Source organism: Salvelinus namaycush, chromosome 8 (genome assembly GCF_016432855.1).
Source record: "Salvelinus namaycush isolate Seneca chromosome 8, SaNama_1.0, whole genome shotgun sequence".
In the NCBI taxonomy this organism is placed as follows: Eukaryota; Metazoa; Chordata; class Actinopteri; order Salmoniformes; family Salmonidae; genus Salvelinus; species Salvelinus namaycush.
The window spans coordinates 24,892,402-24,907,429 of record NC_052314.1 but is presented as its reverse complement, the minus strand read 5'-3'; the positions used below and the strand labels follow the sequence as shown (position 1 = coordinate 24,907,429).

Genomic DNA, 15,028 nt, shown 5'->3' with positions numbered 1-15,028 from the left:
TGGATATATGAAAGTTGAAACACGCAAAATAAAATAAATACACATGAAACAATAAGTAAGTGGATTTAAACTCATTGTTACCACTTAAATTACATGGGACGTGTAAATTCGCTCACAGGAGATACAGAAGCATCGTGCTCTCCCTCCTCCGTGATAACCACAGCACACAAAATGAACACAGGTATTGAGAGGTGGGATAGACAGTAGACTGACAAACCAGCAGTTTCCCTGTCATCACTCGCTTTGTGAATGACAGGTGCCTGTCCTATCAATAGATCACTAGAAGATGCATATCTTTCATTCTAGCGGGAGAAGGCTATACAGACTTTTCTAACTAAGAACTTGAAACTTTTCAATGAAAAGAAGCCTGAAGTGAAGTGGAAAAAGTAGGAAAGAAGGACTTGATGTATCTCAAACAAAACATAGGGATATCAGTAATCACTTTTTTCATAATGTTTTATACCCTTTTATAGTGAGCAACTAAAAAAGGGTTTCTTAGTCCTATTCATGGCTGAACTTTTGTTTGACAATCCACATCCATTTGCAGTAGTCTTCTCACTCCAGTAAGACTCTCATCCAGCCATACATTGTCTTACTAGCAAGACTGGGTCTCAATGTGAGGTTGGACAGACTGCCGGTTGGGGCACAATATCTTAGCAAAAGCCCTTCGGAAGCTGCTGTGGCAGAGAGGGTACAGGAAAGGGTTAATACCAGAGTTCAGCCACAAGAGCCAAAAAGTCATCTCGTACCAGTAGTGCTCCACACATCGCCCGCTACAGGCTGCTCGGATTATCATCAATAGAGTGTAGGGTGCCCAGCAGATCCCAAAAATGCACACTATAATGGCCAGCGACTTGGCAATCTTCTTGTCGTGGGAGAGGCGGGAGCTCTGTGAGCTCCTGCTGGGGGGCCCGGTGGGGGATTGGGATTGAAGGGGCCTGGAAGTGATCCTGCAAGTGGGGCCCTTCTTACTCTGTATGAAGGTGTGTCCGCTACTAGGCTCCCCACTGGAGGATGGCGACAGCTCCTCGTCCTTCTCTATCACAGCTGAAACAGCAGCTGGCTTGCTCGATGATGCCTTGCAAGTCAAAAACACAGTCAAGGCAGCACCCCCGTCCCTGAGACTGCCCCTGTCCCTGTGTGCCTTGGTGTCCTCCTTACGGATAGCCCTGCTCTTGTTCCTCCGCTGGATGTTCAGGTAGATGCTCAGGTTGAAGAAGGCCACAGAGATAAACGGGGTGAAGAACTCAATCGTAGACGCACTGAGTAGGAAGTACCAGGTGCAGTAGAACTCAGCGAAACACTCATCGGCAAGGACGATGGTTTTGCCCACGACCAGCTCCCAGAAGATGATGGCAGGGCCATAGAGAAGGAAGGCTAACACCCACACAGTCACCATCTTTACCACAGCATGGTGGGTCATGCTCTGCTGCGCTCTGTATTTCACCTGTGAGTAGAGTGGTGAAGTGAAAAAAAGACCATACAATACTTCACAATAAAATCATATATCACAATCATAAAATAATTATAATACATAAGTAATAATCTGCATAATCCATACATATCTCTCAATTTGTAGATGTTTATTGGATCCACATATTAAGCACCTGAGGCATTATTTGGACATATGGGAAAGGTATTATTTCCTTCGGTAATAGAGTTCAAGGGCCCTTTTCTCCATGGTGTGTCAGTGAAGCCAGAAGAGAATGAGAGTCAGGCTGTGTCATCAAACTGAACAACTTGACTTTGGGCTCTATTGAATCTGTAACGCTGAAGTGTTACAGACTCCTTCTGCTAGAAATATAAAGGAAATTTCCGATTGAGCCGACATATGCAGTGTTTACCGTGAATGCAATCTCCGCTAAAGCTGGAACATTGCCTTTAAATTTCAATCATGCTGTAAAGCTGAACATTCACAATGCGGATTGAATAGAGCCCTTTGTTTTCTGTCATGGGTGTGTCTAGATACTGATAAGTGAGCATTTCTCCTTTGCCAAGATAATCCATCCATCTGACAGGAGTGGCATCTCAAGAAGCTGATTAAACAGCATGACCATTACACAGGTGCACCTTGTGCTGGGGACAATAAAAGGCCACTCTTAAATATGCAGTTTTGTCACACAACACAATGCCACAGATGTCTCAATTTTGAGGGAGTGTGCAATTGGCATGCTGACTGCAGGAATGTCCACAAGAGCTGTTGTCAGAGAATTTAATGTTAATTTCTCTATCATAAGCTGCCTACAACATCGTTTTAGAGAATTTGGCAGTACGTCCAACTGGCCTCACAAACGCAGAGCATGTGTAACCACGCCAGTCAAGGACCTCCGGCTTCTTCACCTGCGGGATCAACTGAGACCAGCCACCCAGACAGCTGATGAAACTGAGGAGTATTTCTGTCTGTAATAACGACCTTTTGTGGGGAAAAACAAATTCTGATTGGCTGGGCCTGGCTCCCCAGTGGGTGGGCCTATGCTCTCCCTGCCCAGTCATGTGAAATCTATAGATTAGGGCCTAATGAATGCATTTTAAATTAACTGTAACTCAGTAAAATAGGAAATTAGCCTGTAGCAGTTACAAAGTGACAAAGGCCCCTCTTAGATCACAACATGGCGCCATTTGTTGTTGCGTAGACTGTCCAAAATGTTTTTGTAAGAGTCTTGGTCCCATGTAAGAAACATCAATCTTTTTAGTTCATAACTCGGTCGTGAACAATATCATTTTGCCAAAACTAGCATTTCAGATGAATGATTGTGAGAGACTGGGCTGTATTCATGATTAGATAGTGCCCCTTACAGGGCAACAAAACTATGGGCTCTATTCAATCTGTATCGCTGAAGTGTTACAGATAGCGCACTAGAAATGTAAAGGTAATTTCCTATTCAGCCGACATCTGCAGCGTTTACCGTGAATGCAGACTCCGGAACATTGCCTTTAAATTTCAATCAGACTGATGATTTTTCATGATACGGATTGAATAGAGCCCTATATGTAGATAACGTTCAATGTTAGCTGCAAACTCACAGGCAAGAATGCAAGGTAGGTGAACCATTGTCCAGTTTAGTATTCAGACCAGAATATCCAGGGATACTTTATCTAGCATTCAAAAGCAGACAAAAGGTCAGAGAGTAGCACGCTGGTCCACAAGGACCAACCCACTCAGTCTGGATTTCCAACAGAGCTCATTCAGAGTCACTGCCACCCCAACACTGTGGATCCCATCAAGACATTAAAGTCCTACTGCCAGTGGTTGTCAACCCATTCTGCAGGATCTCTGTATTGGTAACAGGCCTAGTGAACCTCTTCAGTGAGGAAAGGATGGACACATGAACAGTAAAACATACAGTAGCTACATTTGAAAACGCATTTGTGTACACGTGCAAACGTATGTGCATGCTTGCATTCTTGGGTGTATATGGGTGCATGTTGTCCATGCATGCCTTCGTGTGGCACAGTGGCGCTCTATACTCACTGCTCTGGTGACGGAGAGGAATCGGTCGTAGCTGATGAGGACGATGTTGAAGACAGAGGCAGTACACAGCAGGTAGTCCATGAGGAGCCACAGCTTACAGAGAGTTCTGCCCAGCACCCAGCGGCCTGTCAGGATGTAGGGGATGTACACAGGGATGCAGAAGGCACCTGCAAGGATACACACTGTGTACAGACTGATCCCCAAACAATGATTGCATAGCTCCATAATCAATGCCAGAATTCATTTTCACAGCTGAGTAACTTCCAACAAGCCTGCTGGGAAGTGGCAGAATTGTTTGTATAAATAATGTGTTTCAATTTGCATTCAGGAACCATCATGAATTATTTTAAGAGCTGTATAAATCCGTTTAAAATCCTTTGCTATGATGAACTTTCAGAGATAATTTCCAAAAAACATATTTCCACAAGTATTATCCATTATGATGGCACTTTACAGTGCCTTATATACTGTAGCTACGCAAATGAACAAACCATTGGCATTATCCCACAACAGAGCCCTACTAGATAGATAGATAGATAGATAGATAGATAGATAGATAGATAGATAGATAGATAGATAGATAGATAGATAGATAGATAGATAGATAGATAGATAGATAGATAGATAGATAGATAGATAGATAGATAGATAGGCAGACAGACTACTCACCAACAAGAAAATCTGAAAGAGCAAGGTTGAGGAAGAAGTAGTTGCTTTGATTTCTTAGGCTCTTGTCAACAATGAAAGCCAGGATAACAAGTGCGTTACCAGCCACAACCACGACTACCAGAGTTATCATAAGCACGGCCAGGATCACCATCATATAGCCCGGGAGAGCCGCTCCAGCTTCGTGGACTGTGGCTGAGTCGCTGCCGGGAGTGAAGTTGGAGCTTGTATTAGATTCCGGGATATAAACTCCCATAGTTAACCCTAAAATAAACCCATTACACTTGATTTAGTTTTGAAACTCTGAATCAATGTGATTTCCATAGATATCTTCCAACCTTGTCAAGAGAGGCAGAAACACGAATACGAAAGATGTATTTGAAATAAAAGCTTCGTTCTGAATAACAATTTCCCCAGCTGTAAAACTACATTCGTCCGTGTCTGCTCTCGTGGAGGAGGATGCAGTGGTTTCTCCGTTATCAAACAGGCAGGATATTGGCGCATAGGTTCGGGTTCATGTGCTACGCTACTTTTTAGTGAAGTCGGATTGCAATGGGTGGTATGGGACAAAAATATCCACCACCAGCCCGCACCGGGATTTCTTTAACATTTGTTTGTAGCCCATTTGGTATTATAGTTGGAATAAAACCATTGAATATAAAACTGATCATTGCATATGATTTGGCATGATATTATCCAACAGACACTTTGACACAATGTGTAATGTAAAATAAGGTGGCTTCATTTAGCTTTGTTTTAGTGTGTGTTTTTATCCTAAAATAAAACACACAAATATATGACCAATACACAAAGGCTAAGGGTTGTTCTTAAGCACGACGCATTGCAGAGTGCCTGGACACAGCCCTTAGCAAGGGTATATTGGCCATATACCACAAACCCCACAAAGTTGCCTTATTGCTATTATAAACTGATTACCAACGTAATTAGAACAGTAAAAATAAATGTTTTGTCATACCCATGGTATACGGTCTGATATACCACGGCTGTCAGCCAATCAGCATTCAGGGCTCGAACCACCCAGTTTATAATCATTATTTTAACCCAGTTCCATCACATTCTCCCCCATACAGACCCTAATCATTTTGGGTTTATATACTTCTATGATCTCTATGGTCTCTCTATGGTCTCCCCCAACACTTCCTTCCCAAAGCCCCCTATGTTTGATCCCAGAAATGAAAGGTCTGGACTCATTTGAGCCTCATCGGTCCACTTCACAGAGAAGAAAAATGACTTATGCATTACCATTCTTTTAATCCAGGTAAAACATCCTATCAGTAGGAAATACACTCAAACCTTCTAGCTATATATCGTAAAACTGACAGTGGGGCAAAAAAGTATTTAGTCAGCCACCAATTGTGCAAGTTCTCCCACTTAAAAAGATGAGAGAGGCCTCGATCTGGGGCTCCACGCTCTTGCGTGGAGCCCCAGATCGAGGGAGATTATCAGTGGTCTTGTATGTCTTCAGTTTCCTAAAAGTTGCTCCCACAGTTGATTTCTTCAAACCAAGCTGCTTACCTATTGCAGATTTAGTCTTCCCAGCCTGGTGCAGGTCTACAATTTTGTTTCTGGTGTCCTTTGACAGCTCTTTGGTCTTGGCCATAGTGGAGGTTGGAGTGTGACTGTTTGAGGTTGTGGACAGGTGTCTTTTATACTGATAACAAGTTCAAACAGGTGCCATTAATACAGGTAACGAGTGGAGGACAGAGGAGCCTCTTAAAGAAGAAGTTACAGGTCTGTGAGAGCCAGAAATCTTGCTTGTTTGTAGGTGACCAAATACTTATTTTCCAAAGACAAACATTGGCAGTAGAATGGCCTTACTGAAGAGCACAGTAACTTTCAACGTGACACTGACATAGGATGCCACCTTTCCAACAAGTCAGTTTGTCAAGTTTCTGCCCTGCTAGAGCTGCCCCGGTCAACTGTAAGTGCTGTTATTGGGAAGTGGAAACGTCTAGGAGCAACAACGGCTCAGTCGTGAAGTGGTTGGCCACACAAGCTCACAGAACGGGACCGCCGACTGCTGATGCACGTAGCATGTAAAAATCATCTGTCCTCGGTTGCAACACTCACCACTGAGTTCCATACCTCCTCTGGAAGCAACGTCAGCACAATAACTGTTCGTTGGGAGCTTAATGAAATGGGTTTCCATGGCCGAGCAGCCGCACACAAGGCTAAGATCACCATGCACAATGCCAAGTGTTGGCTGGAGTGGTGTCGAGAATTTGGACTCTGGAGCAGTGGAAACGCGTTCTCTGGAGTGATGAATCACACTTCACCATCTGGCAGTCCGACGGATGGCAGGAGAACGCTACCTGCCCATAATGCCAACTGTAAAGTTTGGTGGAGGAGGAATAATGGTCTGTGGCTGTTTTTCATGGTTCGCGCTATGCTCCTTGGTTCCAGTGAAGAGAAATCATAACACTACAGCATACAATGACATTCTAGATGATTCTGTGCTCCCAACTTTGTGGAAACAGTTTGGGGAAGGCCCTTTCCTCTTTCAGCATGACAATGCCGCTGTGCGCAAAGCGAGATCCACACAGAAATGGTTTGTCGAGATCAGTGTGGAAGAACTTAACTTACCTGCACAGAGCCCTGACCTCAACCCCATCGAACACCTTTGGGATGAATTGGAAAGCCGACTACGAGTCCACATACTCTTGGTCGTGTAGTGTACACAATGAACACAGTTGTGTGTGGATGGAATACTTTATTTGAACCTCGTTTGTGCATCACTGTATCACTGCAAAAAGCCCTTATGCTCTCTAGTGTGCATTGAAATGTCAGTGATACAGCCAAATGAGACTGAGTAAATAGCATAGTGATTCAATGTAATGACAGTTGTTAAGCTATAACTATCAAGTATGAAGGTAAGACCCAGATGCAGACCACGTCAAATAAACAATAGTTTAATATTCCAACAGGGGCAGGCAATAGACAGGTCAAGGCAGGCAAGGGTCAGTAAACCAGAGGTGGGGCAACGGTACCGGGCGGCAGGCAGGCTCAGGGTCAGGGGCAGGCAGAGTGGTCAGGCAGGCATGCTCGGAGTCAGTACAGGCAAGGGTCAAAACCAGGAGGGCGAGAAAAGAGAGACTGGAAAAAGCAGGAGCTGAGACAAAAACACTGGTTGACTTGAAAAAACAAGACAAACTGGCAACAGACAAACAGAGAACACATGTATAAATACACAGGGCATAATGGGAAAGATGGGCGACACCTGGAGGGGGGTGGAGACAATCACAAAGACAGGTGAAACAGATCAGGGTGTGACAGATAACCCTGACATAGAAATGGGAGAAAGTATCAGTGTACAAAAATTAGCCGCTGAAATTATTCTTAGTGTTTCAAAATGTTTTGTTATTAATGTTGTTCTTTGATCATTATATTTTAAGCACCTATGAAAATCTGCACCTATGAAATTGTTTATCTGCATATTACCTTAAACAGCTCTCCTATGGTGGCCTTCGTGATAATCATGAGTGAGAAAGTTACAGATGCACAAAGATTATGCCCCCAAAATAAATGCTAACCTCCCCTGTTATTGGTAATGGTGAGAGATTAGCATTTATTTAGGGGGTATGATACTTATGCCTCTTTAACTTTCTCACTCATCATTATACACAATTTATTCATGATTATCTGTAATCATGGTAGGATGCACATTAATATATACGTGTTTAGAAACATATTCTATTCTTATTTACAATAAAAGTGACTCCAAAATGACACAATACATTTCTTATCATTCATTTCTATTGGGCATAACATAATCCGAGACAACCAAAACAAACTGCAAATGCATCAGTGGAGGTACCTCAGAGGAGGAAGGGGAGGACCATCTTCCTCAGTGAATTTCATAAAAATAAAAATAGTGAAACATTAAAAAGTTATCCTTTTTAGATAAAGCTACACTAAATATATTCACGTCACCAGATAATTGATTAAAACACACTGTTTTGCAATGGAGGTCTACAGTAGTCTTAGCTGCACTCTGTAGGGTAGCACCACAGCTAGCTTCTGTCCTTTGAGTACATTGGCTTCAATACAAAACCTAGGAGGCTCATGGTTCTCACCCCCTTCCATAGACTTACACAGGAATTCTAACAACTTCCGGAGGACATCCTCCAACCTATCAGAGCTCTTGCAACATGTTGTCCACCTAATCAAAAGATCAGAGAATTAATCTAGTACTGAAAGGATAAGCTACAGCTAGCCAGCACTGCAGTGCATAAATTGTGGTGAGTAGTTGACTCAAAGAGAGAGAAAGACAGTAGTTGAACAGTTTTTAACAAATACATTTTTTCCAAAATTAAGGAGAAGCAAGAGAGAGAGAGACAGTTATATTTGGTTATATATTTTTTTTTATTCACTTTCACTTAGCTAGAAATGCAGCTAGTTAGTTTAGCCTACTCAAACACCTGGTTCAAACAGAGAGGGATGCTATGTTAGCTAGCTGGCTATGGCTATCCAACACTGGAACTTTTCCAAGTCAAGGTAAGCTTTTGGTTTTATTAATTTATTGCCACCGGGGCCTGCCGGTATAACTACCTAAACTGCTTTTTGACTGTACACTGTATTGCATGATTGTAGCAGGTTCACTAATGCGTTTGTTCTAGTAGCTGTGTTGACTATGACGTGACAATGATGTAGGCTGTGTGAAGCGTTTAGCAGTCATGATAGGAAGGTTTGGCTTGGAAAGTTTTTTTTCGCTTGGTCACATACAGCTGATGTGTTGTGCACTGAAGTTCACAAGCAAAGGGAAAATGTGAGAGGAGGAGAGCACGTTGTCACGTTCCTGACCTTATTTTCCTTTGTTTAGTCTTGTTTAGTTGGTCAGGACGTGAGCTGGGTGGGCATTCTATGTTATGTGTTTCTATGTTGGGTTCATTCAACTAGCCTGATATGGTTCTCAATCAGGGGCAGGTGTTTTACGTTTCCTCTGATTGAGAACCATTTTAAGGTAGGCTGTTCTCACTGTTTGTTTGTGGGTGATTGTTGCTGTGTCTGTGTTTGTTCGCCACACGGTACTGTTTCGTTTCATTCGTTCGTTCCTGTTCGTGCGTTCATGTTTTATGTTCTCATGTTCAGGTCTGTTCACGTCGTTTTGTTGTTTTGTAGTTTATCAAGTGTTTTTCGTCTTCGTTGATATTATTAAAAGTATGTATTCAAACCACGCTGCATTTTGGTCCGATCCTTGCTCCTCCTCAGACGAGGAGGAGGACGAGCGTTACACACGTAGATAGTTGCGAGAAGGAATTATATATACAATGAGCAAAGTGATCATGTTGTTTTTATGTCGCTGCTATGAAAGTGAACTGTGTTTGCGTGAGATCAGGGGTGTATTCATTCTGGCGATTCTGTTGAAAAATGTTTCTTAAACAGAACCAAACGGAATAAAACAGGGATAAAAATACCTGAATTTGTCCAATAGAAACTCACATTTGCAACTGTTTGACAAATGATTACACCATAGATCAGCTAGATGCAGGCAAGAATGTGCAAAGCAGTATTGAATGTGTCACTGTCTGTCACCTTCATCACAAAGGTGATGAAAATTCTGTCAACCTGTGCACCTAGGTTGTAAACTTTCATTCATAGGCTAAGTTGTAGCAACCTCCTGATGGGTACAGAGAACATTCTAGCATCATGTAATAGCCTAAACCTATCGATGTAACATTGAGCTGGGTGAATGGAATATGAATGACAGTCATCCAATATGTTATAATAGAAATAAGGCCATGCTCATAAAAAAATGTATCATCCTCCCTCATCTTAAACGGCACCGACCGCCACTGAAATGCATCATTGCGTGGTAGGAATTTGGGACCAAATACTAAACTTTTGACAAAATGTAATACACTATAAGTGAATTTGTCAAAATACTTATGATACCTTCAAATGGGGGGACTAGATACATCATGTGCTTTCATTTCTAAACGGTAAAACATATGTATGAAAATACCCTGTCACCTCATATAAAACGTTAAATCTCAAATCCAAAATGCTGGCGTGTAGAGCCAAATCAAAAGTTTTAGCTTCACTGTCCAAAAAACTACATAGGGGAGTGTAAGCAGGGGTAAAGTGACTAGGCATCAGGATATATAATATTAAAAGTCAAGAAAAGTAGCGCCTGTGTATATGGTGGGTATGTGTATGTGTGTGTTTACATGTGTATTTATGTGTGTGTGAGTGTGTGGATATATCCAGCCAGTGCAGGTAGAGTCACTGCAGACCACGTGTAACCATGCCAGCCTAGGACGTCCACATCCGGCTTCTTCACCAGCACTGCAGACCACGTGTAACCATGCCAGCCTAGGACGTCCACATCCGGCTTCTTCACCAGCACTGCAGACCACGTGTAACCATGCCAGCCTAGGACGTCCACATCCGGCTTCTTCACCAGCACTGCAGACCACGTGTAACCATGCCAGCCTAGGACGTCCACATCCGGCTTCTTCACCAGCACTGCAGACCACGTGTAACCATGCCAGCCTAGGACGTCCACATCCGGCTTCTTCACCAGCACTGCAGACCACGTGTAACCATGCCAGCCTAGGACGTCCACATCCGGCTTCTTCACCAGCACTGCAGACCACGTGTAACCATGCCAGCCTAGGACGTCCACATCCGGCTTCTTCACCAGCACTGCAGACCACGTGTAACCATGCCAGCCTAGGACGTCCACAACCGGCTTCTTCACCAGCACTGCAGACCACGTGTAACCATGCCAGCCTAGGACGTCCACATCCGGCTTCTTCACCAGCACTGCAGACCACGTGTAACCATGCCAGCCTAGGACGTCCACATCCGGCTTCTTCACCAGCACTGCAGACCACGTGTAACCATGCCAGTTAGGACGTCCACATCCGGCTTCTTCACCAGCACTGCAGACCACGTGTAACCATGCCAGCCTAGGACGTCCACATCCGGCTTCTTCACCAGCACTGCAGATCACGTGTAACCATGCCACCCTAGGACGTCTACATCCGGCTTCTTCACCAGCACTGCAGACCACGTGTAACCATGCCAACCTAGGACGTCCACATCCGGCTTCTTCACCACCACTGCAGACCACGTGTAACCATGCCAGCCTAGGACGTCCACATCCGGCTTCTTCACCAGCACTGCAGACCACGTGTAACCATGCCAGCCTAGGACGTCCACATCCGGCTTCTTCACCAGCACTGCAGACCACGTGTAACCATGCCAGCCTAGGACGTCCACAACCGGCTTCTTCATCAGCACTGCAGACCACGTGTAACCATGCCAGCCTAGGACGTCCACATCCGGCTTCTTCACCAGCACTGCAGACCACGTGTAACCATGCCAGCCTAGGACGTCCACATCCGGATTCTTCACCAGCACTGCAGACCACGTGTAACCATGCCAGCCTAGGACGTCCACATCCGGCTTCTTCACCAGCACTGCAGACCACGTGTAACCATGCCAGCCTAGGATGTCCACATCCGGCTTCTTCACCAGCAGAATCGTCTGAAACCAGTCTCCTGGACAGCTGATGAAACTGTGGGTTTGCACAACCAAAGAATTTCTGCACAAACTGTCTGAAACCGTCTCAGGGAAGTTCATCTGCGTGCTCGTTGTCCTCACCAGGGTCTTAACCTTACTGCAGTTTGGTGTTGTAACCGACGTCAGTGGGCAAATGCTCATCTTCGATGGCCACTTGCATGCTGGAGAAGTGTGCTCTTCACGGATGAATCCCGGTTTCAACTGTACCGGGCAGATGGCAAACAGCGTGTATAATGTTGTGTGGGTGACCGGTTTGCTCATGTCAACATTGTATTTGTGTTTATTAAGGATCCCCATTAGCTGTTGTCAAGGCAGCAGCTACTCTTCCTGGGGTCCAGCAACATTAAGGCAGTTATACACAATTAAAAATATTACATGACATTACATTTCATAATACTTTACCCAATACATTTAGTGTTTTCCCTCGGACCACTACTCCACTATCACATATTTACAATACAACATCCATGTGTACGTGTTTGTAGAGTACGTGTCTTATCATGTGTGTCTGTGCCAGTGTTTGTGTTTCTTCACAGTCCCCACTGTTCTATAAGGTGTATTTTTATCTGTTTTTTAAATCAAATTTTACTGCTTGCATTAGTTACTTGATGTGGTCATGTCTCTATGTAGTACTGTGCACCTCCCATAGTCTGTTCTGGATTTGGGGACTGTGAAGATACCTCTGGTGGCATGTCTTGTGGGGTATGAATGGGTGTCCGAGCTGTGTCAGTAGTTCAAACAGATAGCTCAGTGCATTCAACATATCAATACCTCTCACAAATAAAATCTCTCCTCCACTTTGAGCCAGGAGAGATTGACATGCATATTATTAATGTTAGCTCTCTGTGTACATCCAAATGCTACCCGTCCTGCCCTTTTCTGAGCCAATTGCAATTTTCCTAAGTCCCTCTTAGTGCACCTGACCACACAACTGAACAGTAGTCCAGGCGCGACAAAACTAGGGCCTGTAGGACCTGCCTTGTTGAGAGTGCTGTTAAGAATGCAGAGCATCACTTTATTATGGACAGACTTTTCCCCATCCTAGAAACTGTTGTATCAATGTTTGTATCAATGTATCAATGTTTTGACCATGACCGTTTACAATCCAGGGTTACTCAAAGCAGTTTAGTCTCCTCAACTTTGTGCGCCGTGGGGCGACGCACAATTGGCATAGCGTCGTCCGGGTTAGGGAGGGTTTGGCCGGTAGGGATATCCTTGTCTCAGTATGTAAAATGTAATAAAATGTATGCACTCTACTGTAAGTCGCTCTGGATAAGAGCATCTGCTAAATGACTAAAATGTAAATGTAAATGTAACTTGCTATATTTCCACATTATTCATTGCACGATTTAGTTGAAGTTTAGGGTTTAGTGAATGATTTTTCCCAAATACAATGCTTTGAGTTTTTGAAATATTTAGGACTAACATATCTTTGCCACCCATTCTGAAACTAATGCAGCTCTTTGTTCAGTGTTGGCATGTCGTTAGTATAGATTGAAAAATGTAAGGGGCCTAGACAGCTGCCCTGGGGATTTTGTTGGAGAGGCTTCCATTAAAGAATACCCTCTGTGTTCTGTTAGACAGGTAACTCTTTATCCACAATATAGCAGGGGGTGTAAAGCCATAACACATAAATTTTTCCAGCAACAGACTATGATCGATAATGTCAAAAGCCACACTGAATCTAACAAAACAGCCCCACAATCTTTTTATCATTAATTTATCTCAGCCAATCATCAGTCATTTGTGTAAGTGCTGTGCTTGTTGAATGTCCTTCCCTATAAGCATGCTGAAAGTCTGTTGTCAATTTGTTTACTGTGAAATAGTACTGTATTTGGTCAAACACCATTTTTTCCTAAAGTTTACTAAGGGTTGGTAACAGGCTGATTGGTTGGCTATTTGAGCCAGTAAAGGGGGCTTTAATATTGTTAGGTAGGGGGAATAACTTTTGCTTCCCTTCAGGCTTGAGGGCACACATTTTCTAGTAGGCTTAAATTGAAGTTATGGCAAATAGGAGTGGCAATATCATTCGCTATTATCCTCAGTAATTTTCCATCCAAGTTGTCAGACCCCAGTGTCTTGTCATTGTTGATAGACCAAAATAATTTTAACCTCTTCCACACTTACTTTACAGAATTCAAAATTACAATGCTTGTCTTTCATAATTTGGTCAGATATACTTGGATGCATAGTGTCAGCGTTTGTTGCTGGCATGTCATGCATAAGTTTGCTAATCTGTTCAATGAAAAAAATCATTAAAGTAGTTGGCAATATCAGTGGGTTTTGTGATGAATGAGCCATCTGATTCAATGAATGATGGAGCTGAGTTTGCCTTTTTGCCCAAAACTTCATTTAAGATGCTCCATAGCTTTTTACTATCATTCTTTATGTCATTTATCTTTGTTTCATAGTGTAGTTTCTTCTTCTTTTTATTCAGTTTAGTCACATGATTTCTTAATTTGCAGTACGTTTGCCAATCGATTGTACAGCCAGAATTACTTGTCATTTCTTTTGCCGCATCCCTCTCAACCATACCATTTTTCAATTCCTCATCAACCCACTGGGATTTAACAGTTTTTACAGTAATTTTCTTAATGGGTGCATGCTTATTAGTAACTGAGATAAGCAGATTCATAAATGTGTCAAGTACAACGTCTGGTTGCTCGTCATTACACACAATGGACCAATAAATATTCTTTACTTCAACAACATAGGAATCACTACAAAACTTATTGTATGACCTCTTATACACTATATTAGGCCCAGCTTTTGGAACTTCAGTTTTCCTAGATATGGCTACTATATTGTGATCACTACATCCAATGGATTTGGATACTACTTTAAAGCAAATTTCTGCAGCATTAGTAAAGATGTGATCAATACATGTTGATGATTTCATTCCTGTGCTGTTTGTAACTACCCTGGTAGTCTGATTGATAACATGAACCAGGTTGCAGGCACTAGTTACAGTTTGAAACTCTCTCTTGAGTGGGCAGCCTGATGAAAGCCAGTCAATATTTAAATCACCCAAAAAATATACCTCTCTACTGATATCACATACATTCCTTGGGTCAATGATAAGTCATTGTTTCAATGCAGCCTTATATTGCTGTGAAAGGATCCAGGAACTCAAATGATTTCGGTGGATCCCATTCTCCTTGAAATACGAGCTTTGTTTCCAGAAGGTATCAAAATGGTCAATAAAAGGTGTGAATGGTATGGGCAGGCATAAGATACGGACAACGAACACAATTGCATTTTATCGATGACAATTTGAATGCACAGAGATGACGAAATCCTGAGGACCATTGTCATGCCATTCATCCGCCACAATCACCTCAT

At 43.0% G+C, this 15,028-nt stretch overlaps 1 protein-coding gene across 1 annotated transcript; it reads right to left on the bottom strand.

The window, feature by feature from the left end:
- Positions 1-595: 595 nt before the first annotated feature.
- LOC120052076 (histamine H3 receptor-like) lies at positions 596-4,394 on the bottom strand. The gene is made up of 3 exons (XM_038998934.1): positions 4,142-4,394; positions 3,473-3,639; positions 596-1,447 (listed from the first exon to the last, which is right to left on the bottom strand). The coding sequence occupies exons 1-3, from the start codon at positions 4,392-4,394 to the stop codon at positions 596-598; spliced, it is 1,272 nt and encodes a 423-aa protein (XP_038854862.1).
- Between the last annotated feature and the right edge of the window lie 10,634 nt (positions 4,395-15,028).